Consider the following 23,712-nt stretch of genomic DNA (forward strand, 5'->3'; position numbering starts at 1 on the left):
GCCTCTGAGTGTCAGGCCTCTGAAATCTTGTAATGGGCCTCTGCTCACTAAGATGGATCTTGTTCCATTTTGTGACCTCCAGGGTGAAACTCTGCTGTACCAGAAGACAAAAGAGCAAGAGGAAGCACTAACCAGGGAGACCCTGGCCATTTTAAATGACATGAAGATCAGGTTCCCAGGGAAAACAAATGAAGAAGCTGAATTAATACTTGAAGATGTAAGTATTAAGGCCACAAGAAGAGCCCTACTGGGTCCAGCTAAACCCAGTATCCTGTCTCCAGTGGTGGTCAACCACATTCTCTGTTCTCTCCTTCTCCCACAAGTTGGGCAAGAAGGCAATAGCCCACTCCTGCTCTTGCCCCTGGGCAAATGGTGTCCACTGACACACCACCTTTGATCGTGGGCTTCTATTTTAGTCTTCACAGCCAACAGCCATTGCTGGACCTACCCCCCTTCCCCTAATGTCTTGAAAACCCCTTTAAAGCTATCTAAATTAGTAGCCATCACTGCATTTTTTGTAGCAGCAAATTCCATACAAGTTGTATTTTATTTTATACTTTTATTTTCTGAAGTTGCTATCAATCAGTTTCATTGGGTAGCCTGAAGTTCTAGTGATAGGAAACCACCTCTCTTGACCTTTTCTATACACTATTCATACTTTCATAAGTGTTTACCATAGCCCCACCCAGTGTCTTTTTTAACTAAAGAAAGTACTGAAGTGTATTGGAGAAGGACAACTTTCTTTCTGCTAAACATAGAAAGGATGTTGTTCAACCTTTGAGCATGCAAAATCCGATTTTAGAACATAACGTTAAAACTGAAATACATTTAATTTCCTCAAGATTAATACTCTTTGGCAGAGAGAGATTCCCTTCACTGAGGCATTTAATTTGGCTGCTCATACGTATACTGCATAAATGTTCATGCTTAGAAATATGTTCTTCCCATTGAGAGGAATTTCTGAGTGTATGGGTGTGTTAAGAGCCACTTCCCTGTACATGGTTAAACTTAGTTTGTACTTTTCATTGTGTGACTATAAAACCTACAGTGGTTGCCCTGCACATCCAATGGTTTTTCTTGCATTTTAACCTGCATTAGTAGTATTGACAAGTCATGAGACAGTGAGAGGCTCAAACACCCTATTTATATTATCACGTATGAGAGCTTACTGCCATTTTGAAATTTAAAAATGACTGTAGGAAAAGAGACTCATGTTAACATTGATTGGTTTTTTTTTTTTGGTGCTTTGTGGAAACTCGGTATTGGTTGAACAGTCATTCTGTAGATGAGCAGGAGGAAAGCTGCCCAGGCCCTTTTGCAGGCCTGTCTGCCTCATACTCCACCCTGTCTAGTCACTCTGTCATGAGATTGAGTATGAATAGAATTTTAATGTTCAGTGCTCAGTAATAATGTCTCAGGATAACCCTTAATGATTAATCCATGGCTGCTGCCAAATGTGGCAGCCGGGCATCTCTGTCCTTCCTTCCCCTGTGGGAACTGCGGCAAAACGAGGCCTCGCCTCACTGCATTGCCCCTGCCAAACAAGTGATCTGGGAACAGAGAAGCTTAAAACACAGTGACATCACCCCCGTGTTCTCTTCACACGGTTTTGTAACTCACCGTTGTGCTCTGAGGATTAGTTTCCCACACGCAAAGCGTTCTAAAGGTAATTCTCGTCTGTTTGAATTATGGTGAACCCATGACTGTGTTTGAGTGCAGAGGAAAGCTGAAGCAACTTAGCTTGTGCCCATAGTTTTGTACTGTGAGCAGTTTGCTTTGAGGAATAGTAATGATAATCATGTTGGACCACTACACGCATGCTTTCCCCAGAGCAAATGATTCATAGTACCCTATTGGAGTTTTCCTCTGCTTAGGGATGATGTAGAAGCTTGTATTTCCTGGGCTGTGAATTACAGTAGCAGCAGCTCAAACTTCTTTCCGTCAATAATAAGGCAACCATTACTGCCTTGCGATCCTCTCCAGCTTGTATTGTATATCCCAGTGTGGTGTAGTGGTTAAGAGCGGTGGTCTCTAATCTGGAGAACCAAGTTCCCCACTCCTCCACATGAGCAGCGGACGCTAATCTGGTGAACTGGGTTGGTTTCCCCACTCCTACACATGAAGCCAGCTAGGTGACCTTGGGCTAGTCACAGCTCTCTTAGAGCTCTCTCAACCCCACCTATCTCATCGCGTGTCTGTTGTGGGGAGGGGAAGGGCAAGTGATTGTAAGGCGTTTGATTCTGCCTTAAGTGGTAGAGAAAGTCAGCATATAAAAACTAATTCTTCTTCCCTTCTCTACCTCCCAGCCTTAGCTACCTTATGCATACTGCAGCCATGGCACCCTAGGGGACTGCATTTGCCAGAGCCCGCCTTGATGCAGTGGACAAAGCCCAGTTGGCATCTGAGCTCCAGGGATGGGAGTGAGAGAAGGAAGTAGAGGCAGGCAGGAAGGGGGAAGGGATCTTCCTTCTGGCTGATGGCTGCCAGAAGGATAGGGGGAAGTTGGGGAGGAGGCTAGTGTGGTGGTCTGGGAGGCAGTTGGGGGAACTTGTGGTGAGGGCTTAGAATTGTGAACTGTTGGTGAAATGTCTGAAAAAAGGCTCTTCCTCCCCAAGAGTTCTCAGCAGTTCTTTATAAATTACTGGACCCTTTCTGAATTGAATTTGGAAGAGCTTGCCTCAATATTTGGAATTCCCCTTATTAAGAATATACTTTTATCTTTTTAATAATTGTTCTACCTAGTGGTGTGATATAATATTGCAACGTGTGTATACAGTTAACTATGCACAGAAGATCTAAGGGTCGGGTCATGCGGTCAGTTTCCACCACACAGCAACAGCACCTGTATTCTTCCCTGGTCTGGTGGATGCCCAGGATCACATGATGAACCTGTTTGTAGCAACTGACTGATTCGCTTGGCAATGGTTTTTCCATGCTCCCAACTGTTTCCTGAATGCTTCTTTTCCTCTGCTGTGATCACGCATGACCTCTTTTTTGCCACCTTCCCCACAATATTGTGGGTGTGTGCACATGTCCACAGAGGCTTGTGGCTCTTCACATGTTGGATAAATGTGTAAACCCTGTGTAAACATGTGTAAACCCTGAAGTACAAAACAATATCCCAAGGTTAAGTGTATGCAATTTCCAGATAACAAAACAAACTCCAGACTGCAAAATTCTTCAGCTGTGGTAACATTTGCTAGTCTTTCAAGTGCTCCAGTTCCTCCGGTGCACTAATGCTGTTGTGCTTTGGGGTCATTTTTCAGATGTTATTAGGGATTTGAACCTCTCCTTACCGGCTTATTCTCAGTCTAACACAGTGGCTATTAATTTTTGTTGTTGTTGCCAAGGGGTAGCATTGACAGACAAGCATGTCAGTGTTGAATTATTTAATCCTGAAGCAATTTTACATTTTATGTTCCCTTATTGTTTGCAAAGGTATTTTGGTGTTGCATGTCAACTATCTGAGTCTTGTCCGAGTTGTTTAGAATGTGACGATCCTTATGAGAGGGAAGTAATATGAAACCCTCTGTACTTTAACTGGGAACTGGAAGATTTAAAAAAGACCATTTCTCTTTCCATCACTCACCTAGCTAGACTTCATGCTGCTTTACCATTTCCTGCGCCATCTGGTGGCTCAGCAGGAAAGAGCATCTAGTACAATTGCCAATTTTTATTGCGCTTTTCTGCTGCCAAATTATGTTCTATGTAAACTAAAACCCTAGAATGAACAAAATTGTGCACTAGCAGACATAGTCATTTAAAAATGGAAAGCAACAGGAAGTAAACATCTGATGAGAATGTTTTGCCTGGAGGACTCCACAGTGTCTGCCTGACAAGTGGTAAAGAGCAAGTCCTCAGGTTCAGTCCCAGCATTTCCCTTTAAAGGATCACAGGTAGCAGTACTGAAAGAGTCTTCTGTGTGGGGCCTCAAAAATTGCTGACCATCAAAGCCAAATTAGTTGGGTAAACAAATGATCTAGCATAGTAAAACACATAGTATGTCCCTAATAGAATTTGGGCATGATTAAGAAGTTGGTGGTTTGACCCCAAAAAACTCTAAATAGCTTGGACTTCTCTGCATGCTGTGGTCACCTCACTTTCCTTTGTGTCCCTTCCCCACATTATTTCCTCTTTCTTTTCCTCCTGGAAAACCTAATTTCCTCACTTTTCCGTGCTTCCTTCTGCCCTTTCCACCCACCCACCAACCTACTTTTCTCTGTCCCCTGTCTTCAGCTATATTTATTATTCATGTACTTCATTTATATTCTGCTTTTCTTCACAACAGGGACCCAAAGCAGCTTATATAATTCTCCTCGACTCCCTTTTATCCTCATGACAGCCCTGTGATGTTTGTTAGGCTTAGAGTTTGTAACTGTCCCAAAGTGAGCTTCCACAGCAAAGTGGAACCTGGGTCTCTCAGATCTTAGTCTGAAATTCTAACCACTACATTGGCTTTTGTGGGGCAGCTGCTGCTGAACAGTAGCAAGTAGCCAGGCCTGGGGAAGTCATGCAAATCACATGGTAGTAAGTTGCCTGATGTCTGCCACCGGTCCTTGCGCCAGTGAGTCCTCCCTCAAAGGTCAAAATAGCCCTGGAAGGGGCCCTTTCCTGTCACCACCGAGGGCGTTTGTTTCTTAAAGCTTCAGGCATTCCTTTTATCATTTGGGGTTTTTTTCCCACCACCCTCCCCCATGTATTTTTTCAGGTTTTTCTGAGGCCTCCTCAGGCTTGAAGAAAGATCTGTCTTGTCTGTCCATGTCTCCAGGTTTAAGTATCCACAGATTTGGCCACGTTAATTGTGGTTACGTGGTTGAGCTTTGGGCCTGTTTATGCCATCTAGGAAATCCCAGGACTGTATTGAGTTGAAAGTGATGATGAGAGCAACTTGTTTCATCATGAGATAAAGTAGACACTAGACAGCAGCAGGACTGGTTTCTCGGAGTAGAGCTTTGAATTCCACATTGATCCATGATTTACCCATGGTAGTCAAATTAGTGTTGAGGCTAAACCCCTCAGAATTCCTTCCTTATGGAGGTATTATCTCAGGATTTTTAGCTAAGGGAAACTTCTTACATTGCTACTGTAGGATTGGGGTGAGGAGCTGGCAATGAAATCTACAGCCTACTGTGATGGATACCTAAGCATCGTACTGGAGTCAAGGGTTCATTGCTCCTGAAAAGGGGTTGGTTTCATTCTCATTATAGGAGATTGACTCATAGAAACAGGCCCAACTGAGTATGTTCACACATCATAAACTCTTCATTTGTGATGAGAACAAACATAATTTAATTTTCATACTTGTACAGTCCCTCCCACATCACCTTCCATTCAGAGCCAACATTGAAAATGTCCATGGTTTAGGAACTGCTATTTGTTGTTGCATCCATGTTGGAATGCTTTAACAAATTGCAGTTCTTGGCTACAAACTCTTTATAATTTTGGTTTATGGGCAAGGAAAAACCCACAATTTGTTGAAGTATCCTAATCCAGTTGTCTCAACAAACTGTTTTTTCCCCAGAGGAAGAAGTTTTCAATTGTTGCAATATACAAGAGGGGAGGGAGTGGCACGTAAACCCAATTAAAAATCAGGCTCATTCTTTTTACAAACAAACAAGTTTGCTTTTAACCTCTGCAACCATTGTTTTGGGTCATTTGTCAGTAATATAATTTTCTCAGTTCCATCATCCTTATTTCATGTTTTTGTGTTTCTATATAGATGATGGATAATTGGAAGTACCACAAATCAAAAGTGGCCTCATACTGGTTGATAAAACTAGATTCTGTAAAACAGCGAAAGGTGAGTGGTTTTTTGTTTTTTGGTTTTTTTTTACTGTGTTTTAGCCATTGGAAACAATATTTTTCACTGAACTCTTCAGTGTAGCAGTCATTAACATCTTCCTATTTTGAGCCTTTCAGTAGATCTTCAGTGTTTTTTTTTTTAAATGGTCCCCAACAGATTAGACTGATGAAGTACATATGCATGTTGCTTATTTTATTTATGACACAGATATCCCACAGATATCCCACCTTTGTTCCTTGGAACTCAAGGCATAATGTCCATGGGTTTCTCAAGTGATCTGCCATGTGATTACTGGGTATGGCCAGACCTGCTTAGGCTCAGCAATGTTTCTGCATTGCACTCCTTCATACTGTTTTGGTTGATCTTCCACTTTGGGGGGCAATTTTTATTGTGTAGTCTATGAGAGAATACAGGGATCGCAATTGAAAACATTATTGTAAAAGTCATAAAATGTCTTTTGCCCTCATGGGTATAAATCTTATGCATTATGGTGTCTAGTATGGTGTGCATCCAGGTATCTTGCATCCTTTTGCACTGGTGTATATAAGAAAATTGTATAATGCCCCATGTTGCTGTATGTCTTCCTAAATAAGTTCCTCTGGAAATCAGTCCATAGCTTAATTTGTATACAATTAGCCTTGAAGCCACGAAATGGTCTCAGCAATCATCTTATGCGTACAGTTTCACATTTTTATGTCGACTGGAAGCTCTTGGTCCACCATTTAGCCTATGAACCTCTTATACAAGATTGGAATTGATAAGTTAATTGCAGCAAGAAATTGCACCAGTGACTTGTAGTCAACACTGAAATGAATTGAAATAAAGCAGCTACTGTCCTAAAGCAGATAGAATGGATTTCATGTTTGTAGAAGTTTAATTTTCTTATAGGTATCCACAACTGAGTTCTATGACCAAATCACCACCTGGTTCTTTAAATTGGCCACTTGATTATAGAAACCACAGACGTTATATTGCATTGCAAATGCCTCCCATAAAACATTTTGCAAGGTACATTTTTGTTTGAGCAAGTTACAAAATTCTGTTAAAAGCACCACTTGGGAAATCAAATGGGGGTCTTCATTAAGACCTATTGTGGTGACTTTTATGCACTGTTCTTCTCTCACCTTTCACCTGACCAGTGCAGTTGCAAATACAGTAGAAGCCCAGTGGAGGCATTAAAAAGTATAAGGATTGGACAACTGTTCGTCCTACTTTCCTTCCTGTGTAATCAAACTGAAGAAGTCTCTCTCAAAGATCAGAGATGCTGCATTTGTAAGGGGGTTGGGAAGTCAGTGCGAGCTGTGGGCAGTCAATATTTGTCAACATTAGTCAATAGTTCTGATCTGTTAATCTACTGTGGGCACTGTTTTAGACGGCAAGGCAGTTCAGGAGATCTGAAAATAAGTAGGCAGCGGCTCTGTAACAGGTAATTAAATCAGCAAAACTATCCACGATTACATGGGAGTAAGCCTCATTAAATACTTCTGAGTAAATGTGCATATGGATGGGGTATGGGAGTATATATCTATATCAACAGCGAGAGTCTGACTTCCACTTGTGACTGAAATGTCAATGACAGACATATCGACCAGTAAATCAAACACTGATGCATTCCACTGTTGTCTCTCATGTTTCATGCCTGCCTGCCTTTTTTTTTAGTTCAACATTTGCACTAATTCAATTCCTTTTTCCCTTTATTAAAAAAATCACCACTACCACCACAACAATACTTTTTTATTGGTAGTTGAAAAACTGCTGTAGGGAGGGTGGGAGGCAAAGTAGGCTTGTGCTACTTCACAGGGCGTTGTCCAATCAGTACTGCACTCAACTGGTTTGGGCTGCAGACAAGGGCAGGGCTTCCTTAGGGATTGATCCTTAGAGGAAATTATGTGTTTTGGTTTAGAAAGTGGTCTTCTGCAGGGGGCTTATCAAATTATGTACATCTCAGAGCTCCCTAAGGGGAAAAACTGAAAACTGAGAAGCTTCCAGAGAAAATCCCATATTCAGAATAAAAATTTTGTCCTCATTGTTCTATAAAAGAAACCTTCTATCAAAGACATACTATATGTAACATGCAGCAATGTGCCAAATTCAAAAACCTGCTTTAAGTATTGCTTCCTAAGCTTCTTAATAAAATTATGCATTGTTTTCCTTGATGACTTTGTCAGTGTTTCCCTCATTTTCTCCCTTTTCACCTGATAAAATACTTTCCTAGGTTTTAGAAATTGTGAAGGCAAGCATTCGTTCCGTTCTGCAGCGAATCTGGAGAGTTTCAGATGTTGAATGTTTACATTTATACAGACTTTTTAACCGTGTGTTTAATCGCCTTCTGTGGAGCCATGGACAGGGCCTGTGGAATTGTTTCTGTAATTCAGGGTAAGACTTACATATATAATAACTCATGTGGTTTTACCTTGACTGAAAACACATGTTTTTGTCATGCTGTGGAGTTATTTTTCCTGCATACTTAGTACTGGTAACTCCACTTAAAATCAGTGGTTTCTCAGACTATTTCCCTCCATATTCTCAGTGCTGGGATAACGATGGTTTCAGAGGGTAGCCGTGTTGGTCTGCAATAGAACAGCTAGATTGGTGTCCACTAGCACCTTAGAGACCTAGAAGTCAGAGACTAGTTGGTCTCTAAGGTACTACTGGACTCAAATCTAGCTGGGGTAGTGGTAGATTCAGTGTCTTTCAGGCTATTTTACTGAAATCTGTCAGCATCGTCCTTTTGTGCTGTCAAAGTTTTGAAAGCAAGGTTAGAAGAACTGGCGTTCCCTGCCACTCTGCTGTCTTACTTCTGCAACTTTTCTGTGCAATGCCCTGTATGTTTTGAAAGCTTTCTGATATTTTAGTCAAAGATACTTTAACTTCTACTGTTCTGTCTATACCACTGACAACACATGGCCGTGGTTTTACTAGTAGTGGATAGTAGCATTCGGTTTGACACACAGAAACCCAGGTTCAAAACCCTTCTCTACCATGAAGTTCACTGGATGACATTGGCAAATCCATTACAACTTACTTTACCCCACCTCCTAAGGTAGTTGTTAGGACACAGTGCAGTAACCCCATATATGCTACCCTGACCTCTTTGGAGGACAGTTGGGATAAACATGTGATTGTGATGCTTCTTTTTAATTTTTGGAGAACTGTAAATTTTTGTAAGCCTTCTATGTTTCTGTGATGGCAAGGCCTAATCTATTCATTACCTTTGTGGCATGGCTGCTCTCCAGTTATTGATTTCCACATTATCTCGGTTATGTGAACAAGTTCCATATCATGACAATTAGCTAGAGCATATGGGTAGCTCATGCACCAGCCCTGTACCTCCTTCAACACTTTGTGCCTCCTTGTGTGTAGTTCTACCATTTGTTTTCACAAGATTTTGTTCTTCACTCCCCCCCTTTTTGTTTGCTTTTACAGAAGACAACTGCTGAGACCCCAGTTTCAAGAGGGTAGAACAATGTTGGGGGAAGAGGAAATTTTAACACTTGTGTTAGTTTAGTGCTGAAGATCTCTCCCCACAAGCCCCTATCTGGGAAAAGACACAGAGTACTTGTAAGCTTTCCCCAGTGTGGGTAAAAACAGCTGGAGGGAGGCAGACTTTTTCCCACTGGGAAATGAGCTCAAGGGGAAAGGGTTAAAAAGATCCTCTCCCACCTCTCTTTAAGTTGCAGCTTCAGAAGCTGCATTCTGTGAAAGATGGAAAAATGTGAAAATCATTGTGGAATGACATGTACTATGACATGGACTTGATACTGGCATAGCAAGTGGCCACCTGATCCAGGCAAGCCATGTAACGTGGAACTTTGAGCCCTAGGACACTTTCGCAAGTGGTGCTAAGAATTCCTTCATCCTTTTCACTTCTGAATGTTTTTAGTGTGTTTTGGCAGAGAAGAAAAGAGCCATTCTCTCACCCCTACCTCCCGATTGAATTCCTGTTCTGATCGTTATCACTTTTGGTCTAATTTACAGATGCAGGGAATGCAAACGCTGTTTTTAGAGTCATTGGTGACAACGTCTTTAGATCCATTTAGACAGGTGGATTGGCTCTGCCTCTTGGCTCATCCACTCACTAATAAACACTGCTTGAAGGAGATGGCTCCCATCATAGCAACAGAGCTCTTCGTCAATCCTTTGGCAAAGACAAAAAAGATTTTTGGTGCTGTGATGATTCTACCTCTAAAAAAACCTTAGGGAAACAAGAACCTTGAAACGATACTTTGGCTTTTTCCTCTGTAGTTTGATATGTTGAACACCTCCCTCAGTGTTCAAGTTTTTGTTTGATATTGTCTGGTGTGATATCGTCTGGTGTATCTCATGCTTTTGTTTTTGATGCTGGTAGATTTTTGGCTTCATTGTAGCGAGTTAAATGAAACAAAATTGAAATCAGCATGACAGAACAAACCAGTTTAGTTATAATTTCCCCCATCCTTTCCAGGTCAATCTCCTGCCCCTTCCAAGTCCATTGTAACATACCGCAATGTACAGATCCGAACAAAGCAAGCAAGTCCCTTGAGAATATGCACACTATAAGAGAAGATAGGAAACCTTGAAATATGTCCTGGGAAGAAATTCTATTTTTGGCTCCAGATATGATGATCAGCCAAATCATGAGCATGACTAAAACTCATCCATGGAGCCTCTCCAACACAGTTTCATGGCCACCCAGCAGCCCTCCCACTGAGTTTAGAAAGTGTTGTTTTACTACATTGTACAACATGGCCTATTTGAAATACGGGGAAAGAGGGCATTGCATTTTCTATGGAAGAAACAAAGCAGACACAGTTACACCATTTACTAGATCAGCACACTGGAATTCTGTTGATAAAGCAGAATTCAAGCTTAAAAAAATAGCAAAAAACAGATGAGTTCACCACAGTCGTCTTATTATTATTTAGCATTTTCTTTTGCTTTCTGAAGTGTTTCTAGTGAGAAATATTTATCTATAGATATAATTTGTTGGATACTAATTATTGGGAACTGAACTTACAGCAGTTATCTGCCACACACATGACTTTGGGGCTTTTATGTTCTGATAACACATTTTATTTTATTTTGTTCATGATTGACGTAAGTTATTCAATATGAAAACCTATATTCTGGGAATGCCTTCATTTAGTTGGTTTTTTTTGACACTACAGTTTCTGTGAGTTGCTTGAGCCTAGGTCAGTGTCTGCCTATTTTGTATTATACTCCCTTTGAAATGATGTCCGTACGGCCTTTTGGGGGAGGGCTAAACCTAAACAATTGTGCCATAGAGACACTTAGGTACTCTGAATAACTGTTTACAGGCCTCTTCAAATATGAAGATTAAACGTCTTAATTTGTGTCTTTATATTTCTCACCAGCAGCTGGTGAAATAGGGTAGGCATTTTTCTGTAAATGGGCAAGGTTGTGCCTTATTTCTCTTATTTCTCCATGGCAAAGTCTCTCATGTAGAGCAGTAAAGCTTTCAGATTGCCATTTGTGACAGAAAACATGAGGTCATGTCTGTTTCCATGCCAACAGGAGCTCCTGGGAGACAATATTCAGTAAAAGCACAGAAGCAGTGACTGCTGATCAACTCCAGTGCTGCCAACGAATAGTAGAGCTTTGTAAACAGTGCCTGCTAGTGGTTTACAAATACTCCACAGATTCTAGAGGATCCCTCACTGGAATTAACCCTGACTGGGATGATACCAGGTATATATTGCGTCCATTCCAACTTCCCTTATTCTATCATTAAGAGAAATGCAGAATTGCAAGGATTTGGTTGTACCACTGTATGTGGGTGTTTTGTTTTTGGGGGCTCAAGTTGCAAAACACACCAAAATGTTTTTAACATTAAAAAGCAAGAGATATTTTGTCCCAATCCCACAGTTTTTTACAAGCACGCTGCTTCTATAAGCTTGCCACTCACGTTAGTGAGAGCACCCCATCTGCATCCACGCAAAACTGCACATGTAGATCAGGCCCATGTAAACAAAGGGCGAAGTCCACGCACACAACCACCAGTATGTGCATCTAAACACTTAACATTAATCTCTGAAAGTGGATATTTTCATAGGCTGCATGACAAGCAGGACAAAATCTTTATAGCTATAACGGTTGCCATTTTGAGAACTTACGAGAGTGTAAATGGGAGGCATCCCCTTACCCCTTCACTTAAGGTAGAGTCAGAGTCATTTTGTAAAAGCATTCACTTAGGTTCACTAGTATTATGACTAAGTCAAACTAAAATTCAGACAACTGCTCCACCCTACTGAGTAGACAAAACTTTGCTAGTGTCTTCTAACTTATTATCCATAGTTTCATAATGCATTTCCATTTGTTTTCCTTTAAGCCACTTCTTAACTTAGTGCCATTTATGGAGCATATGAATATTCTTGCTTCCAGGTCTAATGAAAAATTTAATATGTTCTGGAACTGATTCTTGAGGTCCCCTCTCCATGAGTGCTTGCTTTCTAGAAAGCTCCCTCCCTGCAAAACCTCCAGTTTATCTAAGGGCCATTTACACACTAAACAGATGCAATCCTGGGTTGTCAACAGTGTACATTCAAGGGGAAGTTTGTATACATGTGTGATTGAAATGTATATGCACACAAGAAAAAACCCTGTAAGCAATGAGGCCAAGGGGCCATGAAAAGCAAGAGGCACAGTCTGTGACATTTCCATATAGTGCTTAACATATACATAACAGCAGTGATTGGTGATTTTTGCACAGTGGGATCCAGTGATCAGCTGGCAGATGTGGAGTTTTGTTGTATTCCCCTTCCTGACTGATTGCTGGGGTCATGGGACCCACATGTACCCACAGCCATCTAGGTTGGAGGGGATTCAGTGAAGAAGGGGGAGAAGAAAACTGATGCTCCTTCCACTGACAACTCTGCTGAATCCAACAAGAGTCTTCTTAGTCTCACTATGGTGGTTTAAAACCAGTAGCTTTGAGAAGAACCCATTTTCTTGACTGAGGCTAGACAGACTCAAACACTGGTAAAGTCTAATGCTGCAAGTCTCGTGCAGGGGCTTTCCCCTGAAGTTCTTTTGTTAAAGAACGGTGGACGAATGGAATAAAATGGCAACTTTTTTTTTTAGTATATGCAGAGTTTCTCTCTTCCCCCCCCCCCAAAAAAAAGTATTCCCACCCAGTCAACAGCTGGTTTGAGCTTCAGCAGCACTTTTCAGCTATTACATCTGAAGTTGCGGCTGTGGAAGGGAGTAAAATAAAGTCACAGAAGTGCTACTGATATAAAGGGCAGCACAGCCTATGGCATCTGAAAGGGCAGAGGAACCATGGTATGTGCTGGAATGGAGAATTAAATCTTATTTTGCCTTTCTCCTGCCCTGGCTGTTTGACCCAAAGGCCCCAACAGACTGCAGTTTCAATTCCCCTAGGTAACCATTGCCATTCCTTCCGTTTTGACAGATTACATCTATTGGCTCAACAGGAATGCAAACAGGAGTCCAAAAACGTTCAACTAGACCAAATATTTTAGAATTTGTACATAATTGGTGGTGGACCAGTCCCTTGTATATAAAGGGTTTACAAATGGATTTCACTATGCAAATTAACACCAGCTGGTAGAAAAACCAAGTTAATTGGTGGAGCCAAGGTAACTGCACTGCAAAAGAGCCTTGTGAACTATTAATATATGAAAGTGGAAAGATGATCTTTTCTGATTATTAACTAAGATTAAATTGACAGGATGTTCTTGCTATCTCCTCTTTCACATGTTGGCCCTTTTCTCCTGGTGTGTCTATATCTGCACATAGCCTAGTTTTTTCCATGGGTTGCAGGGTCCTAAGAAGGCAAGAGCATCTGAGCTATATATGTTTACAGTATATAGGAATTGTAATTGCGTAATGTCACAGCTTTCCCTTACATAGTTACAGGTTAACGGAAAGGCTTTTGAAGATGTAAAGGGAAGCTGAAAATACATGAAATCTTGACATAAAAAGAATTTCACTCATCATCCCAAGAGAAATATTTCATGAGAGGTGGGGATCTTTTCCCAATTTTTGGAAAAATTTCTAATTTTCCATGTGAAAAATAGTCTCGAGTAGAAAATGAAACTCTGTGTGTTCCAGTCTTTTTCTCCCACCCCAAACAGGTCTGTTAATTTCTGCCCAGTTAAACCCTATAAAATGGCTCCTTATGACAACAAATGCAATAGATTTCTTAAAACACTTAAAAAATAATATTGGAGGGATCTTTTCCTTTTGGTACAACTCAGATTTTCACCTGTTACCAGCGATGCTGAAATTAATAGGATCTTTCCATTGACTGTTTTGTTATTTCATGACATTTAAATTCACCCTTAGGCATTGGCACTGCCATGCTGTCAAGGCATTGCCTAGTAATTTTGTAGGACTAATCATAATGGCTTTTTCAGGGTGTGTTCTATCTTCATTAATCAATGTAGTTCCATACAATGATGTAATGCTTTTTAAACAGGGCACTCTATTATGTTCAGTAACTATAATCAATTCCAGCATTATGCATTGCTTGTTTCATCATTTCCATTTAGTGTAGGTGGTGTTTCTATGTACTTTTTAGAGCATTTATCTAATAACAGCAAGTAATTATACTGCATCAGTAATGGGGGAGAGATTAAAGGGTGATTATTAGATGATTCATGATAAATTATTGTTTGTGGGATTTCATTCAAGTTCTGCTTCTGCTCATTGCCTGCTTTTTAAGCAAATAAATCAGAGTGTCATTGATAAATGGTGAATGAGCAGTTTGCTAAAACCATGATAATGAAGTGGTGGTGATGTCACAGCTTCATTAAACAACAGTCTAGTGTAGTCTTAACTACCAATATTTTGTTAATGTCTTAGCTTGTGTTCAGGCAGTTTTTTTAATCAGTGGGAACTTTAGAGCTGCACCTTCCCATTGGGCCTGATTCTGTAGCGGTAGGAGCTCGCCATGCAGAAGTAAGGGGCTGGTAGCCTGTTTGCCCTTTAAAAAGAACAAGAGGGATGTGCACATTGGTATTGGGGAGGGGGTGGGCTTTTTAATTACAAGGCTATTGTGGCTTGAAAAGTGTGTCTCTTTCCCTTTTCTTCTTAATGGGGTCACTGCATAGATTTTTTTAAAAAGATGCTCACCTTTGAGAAGCAGCAGCCTAATGATGCAGGGATGAAGTGGGAATGGCGGCAGGTGTGTTGCTTATAATGATGGTCTAAACATTGTGGAAGTTTCATTGCCACAATGTGCCCCTCAGTCACAATAGCATTGAGTATACTTGTCAGGAAGGAGAAAATGGGTATTTTCTTTAACAAACCCACGGTTTGTTGTTTGAGTGCTGGGGAGAAGATGATTTCCCTACAGCATTGGGGTCACCTGGAGAAAATGCTGCTGTATTCACTGCAACACCAACAATAAAAATGTCAGTAGTATGTGGTGAATTCCCAAAGGCGTCATTATTCCTCTGCTATTACAACTGATCTCTAGCCGATAGAGATCAGTTCGCCTGGGGAAAATGGCTGCTTTGGCAATTGGACTCAAAGTCCCTCCGCTCCCCAAACCCCGCCCTCCTCAGGCTCCACCCCAAAAACCTCCCACGGGTGGCAAAGAGAGACCTGGCAACCCTAGTCATTACCAGCCTTTAGTTTTGAAAATGAAAAAAAAAATGAAGCATTTTACAAGCATTTCTAGAATAAGGAAGGGTTTAGGTAAAACCATTTCAGATAGGCAAGTTTTACTGTATAAGCCTGAATAGTTACATATCTGAAGGAATTCATCTTTGTGTGCTTGTTGACACTGACTCTTCCCAAAAACTAAACAGGTATGGCCTGACCTAAAGTGGAATGGCTACAGATGTATTTTCTTCTTGCATGTACTCAGCCAGCACTTACAAATAGCCATTGTGGTGTAGTGATTAGGTATCAGACTAGGATCTGGGAGACCCAAGTTCAAATCCCCATTCTGTGTGGCCAGCTCCAGCAAGCTTCCATGGCACTCTCAGTCTGACCTGCCTCACCAGTTTATTGTGAACATCGAATGGAAGAAAGGAGAAAGCTGTAAACCTTTAGGTCCCAGTTGGGGAGACAAGTGGTGTATAAATGAAGTAAATAAATAACAGTTGGCAAAATGACAGTCAAGTGATGGAACTAGGCGAATGCTGTATTTATTCACCAAATATGTTTAACACATCTTTAAAGAAAAATTCTCCTCATATTCCATCCTGGCTATATCTCATCTTCCCTCCCTCCTCCTCCAAAGGAAGTCTGAGGCCTTAGGTAGATAACCTAAGCAGTAGGGTTGCCAGGTGGCTTGGAATGGCGTGCAAATGCCCGCCAATCCATCAGCTGGCTGATAGCAAGGATCACATGCGTGGCCACAAGCAGCGCTATCCCGTCACCTCCGGTTTACTTCTGGAAACGATGGGATGATTTACCACTCTAAATGGGGGTTTGAGTGGTAAATCATCCTGTTGTGCTGAGGCACTTCCGGAAGTAAACCGGAAGTAATGGGATCGCACCACTTGTGGTATAACACTTTGGGGAGTGTATGGTTTCCGATGGCTGGTTTGTCTGTTGGAGAGTTCTGTCTTGCTGAAAATAGTCTGTATGGAGAAAATTAGCATGGCAGCAAGAAGGCTAGGTTAGACACATTGGCCGATATTGATACAACAGTGCAGCTCAAATGTAACCCAAGTGCAGTTTACACAGACAATATAAGTAGCCTTGCAGTTGCAAATAATAAAAGGAATCCAAATGGCAAACTCTTCTGTGGCTTTCAAATGCCGACTGAGTGAACTTAAACCAATCTTCAATAAACGTGAAATGTGTTAAATTCCTTACATCTGCAATTTTGCTAAGATTACTTGGCTCTGCTCATCTCCTCAATGATTTCCTCAGAAGTGTGAAGAAGGGACATCAGATGCAGAGCTGGAGGCATTCCAGAGAAAGTTAGACATATCAGAGGTCTATTGCAATCAATGGAATGTAAGCATTCAACTGTGCCCTTAAATCCTGTTGACATATTTGTAGTGGGAGAAAGGGAGCACATAAATCTACTATTCTACATGCAGTGGTTATGGTGTGAATGGCCACCCCAGGCTTAAGAAAAGGGTGCCAGCCACCAAGCCGGCTGCTGCATAAGCCCCAGAGGTGGTGTGTGTGTGTATGTGTGTGTATGAGGTGACTGATGAACCAACCGGCCTCTGTCCCAATCCTAGAAGGGGCAAGGAGGCTGCATAGCCATAGGGTCTTCATCTTCTTTTCCCCTCTTTGGGGTGACGGGGCTGTTGCCTTGGATGCTCCGTGGCTAAGACTGCCACTTTTACATTAGCTCACTCATTTATAGTAGCTGTTTTTTCAGGCTGTTTTTCCTGAACCTGAGTCAACTGTGGTTTCACAATAGGCTATGAGATTCTTCGTCTACCTGGGGAATGTCACAAGCTGCAGTTTCCATCCCTTCTTCCTTATTACCAGTCGACTTAGGCATCTTCTCCAAGGTCCATTCCCCAACTCCATGTCCTCCATGTTTTGTTCCTTTGCTCCCTTGGGTTATGAGGCACCAGTTTCAAACATTTTGTTTTCAGCATTTGTGTGAGCTTTTAGTGGTCATTGTGTGGTCATGTGGAAACAAGCCAAGATTCTGGAGCTTGCTGCTTATTATTATACATCTGTGATGTGATGTAGGAGCAAGAAGGTGGCCAGTATCAAAAACATTCCATCTAATCATGATCCATTAATCCCAGGGCAGTAGTGAATGGCCCCTGGCACATATTCCTTTGCCAGCCTCCCATGCAAAAGGTTATGCACATACAAGAAATGGTCCAGAGAATTAGATAGCCTTTAGATATCACTGTATAATTTATGTTACTTTGTATGAGCAACCATGCATGTATGCATATATGTAGTTATCAACCTCCTTTTGGTGGTTTGTGTTGGGGGAGATTTGTTAGGTATTTTCATTGATTTGTTGGTACTTTAGATTATTGCTTTAAATTGGTAAAAAAAATAATGAAAGCATATGCATCCTGTGATAATTCAGAGAGAAAAAGCCCTCTTCCACGTGAACAATGAAAGGTAAGACAAGAACAGCAAGTGATATCTTGTAGATATTCAAAGTTCCATTTTTAATTGGGATGGGAGAAGCATTCTGCTCAACATTTAATGTGCTAGTACAGATAGAGAATGTGAGTGGAACGTGATGCCACAGTGGAGAATGAGGTACAAGTATCATAGATCCTATGAAGAAGGGATCTCCATGAAGACGAGAAAAACCAATTCAGTCTCAAAAATGTATATCTCTGCAACCCAAAGGGTGGCCATATATATGTAATGATCATTTAAATATCTATTTTACTTGCATTTGGAAGCTGCAGTTCACTGCTGAGACACACCTAACTTTCTCTGGATTAAAAAATGCAATAAAATAATACCTTTATGAGGAGGACCAGCCAGTAAAGTAGATGTTTGTTCTATTGGACCAACAGGGCTACCTGGTCTCCCGCCTCCCCCTGTTGAGTTATTGTGTCCAAAGATGGCAACATACTAATTTTAGTTTTAATGAATATTTGCCTTATGTTTAAAATTGTGCCTTCCTTTTCTCCCCTTCCTACAAAATTTTTAGACATTCACTGCCAGGACCTTTGCAGTTCATCATGAAACCTTCCATCGGTTTTGGGTGTAGCTCGTCTGGAATGCCTCGTTCTATTTTGTTTACACCTAGATATGACCATTCTTGAAGCAAATGGGAATATTATCTATAATGGTCAATTTCTTTTATTTTCCCCTCAATGTACGATGGAACTGAACATAGACGCTGTCATATATTTATTACAGTATGTAAAATGTAGCTCAAAAACCTGCTGTAAACTTCCTAACCTTCCTGGAAATGTAATAAATCCTATTAAAATGTTTACAGAGATATGTGAATGTCCCGATCTTGCTAGGTTTTTAAGTAATTCCTTCCTACTAAAAATATTATTTTTGCTGCAGAATCACTAAAATAGAATTAATCTTGGGGATTCTATTACAGTGCTAACTTATTTTATAGGCACAATACCTTTGGACTTGAAATATTTATGCAAAGCCTACTGTTATCCTGTCATAGGTACTGATGTGTCATCAGAATAGATGATAAAGACTGAATAAAGTAATAATTAACTACTAAGTATGATGAGATGATTTCTATAGCACATCTAAAGAGCAACCTGTAAAAACCAAATTCTAAGTACCTTCTGGCATCTTTTTTTGATATTAAGAAAATTATGAGAAATGTGTAATTTTTATTTTTCAGTAAGGGCATGCTGAAGTTTAAGTGAAGACAATCCACTGGGTAAATTATTCAAAACTATCAGATACAGTTTCTAGTTGGAGCCTTGTAATAAAACAGACGGCAATGGTTAACATTGGTTCTTCCTCTGTCCTTCTTGTGTCTTGAGACTTTGGGTTCCTTCTGGGACTACACACTTATTTATAACTTTGTAGGAGCTGTGCATGTTTTCTGCTATTTAATGGACAAAGCAGGCCTCTTTCTGAAGTACTGTGATGCTATGATATCCTCTCCAGATCTTATGAAATAGTATTTGTGCAATAAGGTAAGCTTCATTGTATTGCAAGGGGAATCCTCTGATATGTAGCATTTTCTTTCAGGAACTATGAAAAATGGGTTCAGAAATGTAATTATCTAGTGGCTTTTTTTTGTTGGGAAGAATTGGTTTTCCAGACCAGGAATCTGGCAAGAATGTGACATAGCTATTAGATGTCTGTGAAAGCACAAAGGAAGTAGCATGGATATCATCAGTGGTAGTTCTATCAAACCTCTCCCATTTTTTGCCTTTGTCAGCAAAGTCAAATGTTAGTTCTAATTATTTAAAACAGCCTTATTTATAACAGAATCAGGGCACATATTACGTTGTCTGTGGCAGTGTTACTAAAATGGGATCACTGTACTCAGTCGTCTTCTGTGCATATTTAGAATAGCTTACTGTGCAGAGATGGCCATCATTCAGAGAATCTCTGGAACCAGAACCAAGCCGAACATGAAACTGGTGTGCAAAGAGTCACAATGTCACAGCAAACCTTTTCCAATGTTGCAGCAAGGTGTGTGGTTGGAGAACCTTTCAGGAGCTTTCTTGTGGCTAAAGCAATGAGTTTCTAGTGTGGGGCCAATGATACTGCAGTATTGGCTCTCCTAGGGCATTAACGCATGGGCAGAATGTTCCTGGTTCGCTCCTCTGTTATCCCACAATATTTTAATCCCACAATATTTAAGTCTGGATAATCAAACTCATGACGCCAGCCTATCCCACATTAAGTCTGAAACAAGTAGCTGCTGGAGGCTCCCCGTGCGTTTGAACCAACCATATAATGTGGGATAGTTCGCAGTGCGGGATAGCAGGGGAGTGACATCGCCCAAGGATTGGCTGAGGGGTTATCCAATCAAAGGGCGATTCTCCCCCTTTTTTTCTTGGAACACCAGCGTTCCGGTATACCATTGTCTCAACCTGTTAAGCATTGATCTTCTCAGGCATAAAATGGCTTTTTGGAGTGGGGCAGTGGAATGCATACTAGAGTGAGGGAGGTGCGTTGGTGCTACTGAAAAAAAGATGTGGGTATTTTTTTGCTGAGATGTTAGAAAACTGGCAATCTGGTGAAGCTAGCATACCTCAGAAGTTTACAGGCATTGCAAACGAACTCACTAGTAGAAGCTGGTGTGGATGACAAGATGGATTGTGCTAGTCCCATGGGCTGTCATTCCAGTCCCAGAGCTCTGGGTTTAGAGATCTTACTGGAAAATCCATTCCACATTTTCTTTGCAACTCTGTTTGTGCTGTAATGTATTTCAATGGAGCTCATGCAAGGCAATTGGCAATCCAGGCTCCTTCAATAGGCTATGCATCCTCTCCCATTGTTTCTAATCGGCTAGCCTGTCATTCATTTTAGTGCATCCCGACTTCACCTCTTTGCTTCGTGGCCAGCCCAGAGGAGAGGGGAAGGAAAGCCTTGTACATTTTTCAGCGTGCCACTTCAGAGGCTCGCAACAGCACAGCGGATGGGAACGCGTTGATCAGATTGACGGACCACGTTTTGCTTCCACCCAAAGCTGGAAAGTTGTGCCTTTTCCTTCCGAGTGTAAATAAAGCTGTGTTGTGAGGGCGAGGCAACAAAACTGGCTGGGCTTATTCAAAACAGGACAAAATGGGCATTTTAATTAAAAAGACGGGACGGCCAGGAAATGTGACAAAAAACGGGTCAGCCTATACAAAAGGAAGGTAGGACAGGACTGTGCTTCAGCTGCCATTTGCCTTGGGTGGGGGCTCAGTCCCCCCTCGCAAGTTCGGGGGGGCTCGAGGGCTTGAGCCCCCCCCAAGTTTACGCCTATGTGAGGGAGACCAGTAAGGGGCGTGTCCTTGAACGAAAGGAGGTTAGTAGCGGGCTAGTCATGTGATTACACGCACGCCGGCGTTCCAGTAATGTAGCGAAATTTTAAAAAGTAGCGGTTTAGCACTGAAAAGATCGCTAGAAAACAGGGATTGCTTAACCCGGTTTTTTTTGCCTTAATTCGCGACTAAGGTGGGTCCGATGCGCAGCACTTGGACGGTCGTGCGTGTGGACCACAGAGATTCGCTACTATTAAGGCACAAAAGCGAGACAAATTGGCCGTGCGTTAAGCCCCCTACTGTGTTTGTTCAACATCAAATTAGTTTGGTGACTGAATACACGGTTTCCCAAATGGTGGGTTGCAAACATTAAGTGTTCAAAGAAACATTTCACATGGATTGTCAAGCTGGTGAAATTCAGAAGCATAGATGGGAGGGCCCTCCCAAGCATGCATTGCATGTACACAGGAAGTTACCATTGGTCTGCTGATAGCATGGATTATGGAAGAATCAAACTTTTATTCAGACTATAAAACTAAATGACTAAAGAATATTAGACTTGTGACATGTAGAAGATATATGGAGATAGTACTGTGCAAGAACATTGAGGAAAGGTAAGACTTGAGACAAAGAGAAGGTTTCGCTGGTGTTTAATCTACCCCTAAGGGGCTGTTATTGTGTGTGTGCGCGCGCTTAGAAAGTGTCACGTTTAGAAAAAGAATGGGATGTGGGAGGAAGCCTTTGGAATGGGAGGAAGTGAAAAAGTATTAAAATATGCAACAGTAGACCACAGACTGCTGGTGCAACTTTTAATGCCCTCTATTTTAAAACAACAACAACTATAAATGTAAAAAGTAGCATTGCAAGACACAGGCTTTCTTTCTCTTATCAATTAATTTTTTAAGTTTCATGGGGAATTGTACACAAGAGAGCATTCATAAATGGTAGCTACCTCAACAGTATGTCTATGCTTCTTGTATAAATCAGGAACTAGTGTATTGTAGCAAAATCAATAATTTCTAAAGCAACATTGTATTGTGTCCTCATGAACATTTATAGACAATATCATCAGGCGCATTAAGAGGACAACAATTAGATATTTATTTTAGTTAAAACATTTTTATGCGCTTTCCCACCCAATCAGGTCCCCAGGGCAGTGCACATAAAACATTACAACAATTAAAAACAAAATTCAAATTATAAAACAATTCAATAAAAATACATTAAAAACAATACCAGAGCCAGAGAGGATTGTTATTGGGGGTATGCCAAACGAAACAAAAAGTCTGCACCTGCTGGCAAAAGACACAGATGGAAGGAAAAAGACGAATCTCCCTGGGGGAGAAGTTCCAGAATTTTGGTACCATGACTGAGAAAGCCCTTTCTCAGATCGTCATCCTAGAAGGTGGAACCTCAGATGGAGGGGGCAACTGAAGCAAGGCCTCCAAGGATGACCGGAGTGAGCAGGTAAGTTCATATGGGAGAAGGTGGTTGTTAAGGTATGGTGGTCCCGGGCTATACAGGGCTTTAAAAGTCAATACCAGCCCCTTGAATTGAGCCCGGAAGCAAATGTTATTTATTTAATTCATTAGATCCCGCCTTTCCCCCCAATGGTGCCCCCAAAGTGGCCTACATCATTCTGCTCTCCTACATTTTATTCTCACAATAATCCTGTGAGGTAGGTTAGGCTGAGTGTGTGTGACTGGCCCAAGGTCACCCAGCGAGCTTCCATTGCATGAATGGGGAATCGAACCTGGGTCTCCCAGATATTAGACCAACACTTAACCACTACACCACACCAGAAGCCAGTGCAGACAGAATAAGACTGGAGTGTTATGGTGTCTACGACCTGCTCCAGTCAACACTCTGGCTGTAGCATGCTGCACCAACTGCAGCTTTATATATGCATGTGTTCACTGAAGCCCTGTTCCCAAGTTACAGCAAATGCACATACATTCGTGTACACTATACGCTTGATTTTTCTCTATAAATGAGTTTATTTTTCATGTTACAATCAACATGTACTGCTAAACGTGCACTTTTCAAACACTGCATTTAACCAGGTACTAATACCCGGTTTCATAAGTAGACACACTTTGGCTCTTTCTTACAAACAGATGCAAGTTGTTCTTGCATTCGTGGTAATGTGAACAGAGTTTCTCTGTGCGCGCACATTCTATTTGGTTTGACTTCTGTATTTTATTTCTGCTTTTGGTATGTTCATTTTTTTATTTCACCTCGCTAACCAATTGGTACACACAAGATTGAATCACAAGGGGCTGCAAAACTAACCGATGTACTCAAGACCTGGGGCTGACCCAGACATTAAGGAATAAAACTAAGTTTGGATGACACCATGAGAGAGCTAGAGGCCAACAGAAATTGTGTCAAAACTATTAATTCACTTCAGTTCACCTGGTTCTTTTTCTGTCTGCTTGGTTGTTTTTTTAATGCTTGAATGTAAAGACCTTGAGTTCAGCAACAATGTCCTGGAAATATGAAATGTTCAACACTCATTTCACTCTGGTGCCCTTTTAATGCTCAATTTGTATTCTATGTTTAGACATTCTTGTTTCTTCC

The 23,712-nt window shown here is 41.2% G+C and overlaps 1 protein-coding gene across 3 annotated transcripts in view; it reads left to right on the forward strand.

The window, feature by feature from the left end:
• Positions 1-18,524, forward strand: part of TTLL7 (tubulin tyrosine ligase like 7) — a 55,734-nt gene extending 37,210 nt beyond the window's left edge. For all 3 annotated transcript variants that reach the window (XM_056844565.1, XM_056844563.1, XM_056844566.1), the window contains exons 16-20: positions 83-217; positions 5,720-5,800; positions 8,019-8,179; positions 11,318-11,491; positions 18,378-18,524. In XM_056844565.1, the coding sequence (XP_056700543.1) occupies positions 83-217; positions 5,720-5,800; positions 8,019-8,179; positions 11,318-11,491; positions 18,378-18,492 (666 nt within the window). In that variant the 3' untranslated portion in view covers positions 18,493-18,524. The remainder of the gene's footprint in view (positions 1-82; positions 218-5,719; positions 5,801-8,018; positions 8,180-11,317; positions 11,492-18,377) is intronic.
• Positions 18,525-23,712: the final 5,188 nt, after the last annotated feature.

Source organism: Euleptes europaea, chromosome 2 (assembly GCF_029931775.1).
Source record: "Euleptes europaea isolate rEulEur1 chromosome 2, rEulEur1.hap1, whole genome shotgun sequence".
NCBI lineage: Eukaryota > Metazoa > Chordata > Lepidosauria > Squamata > Sphaerodactylidae > Euleptes > Euleptes europaea.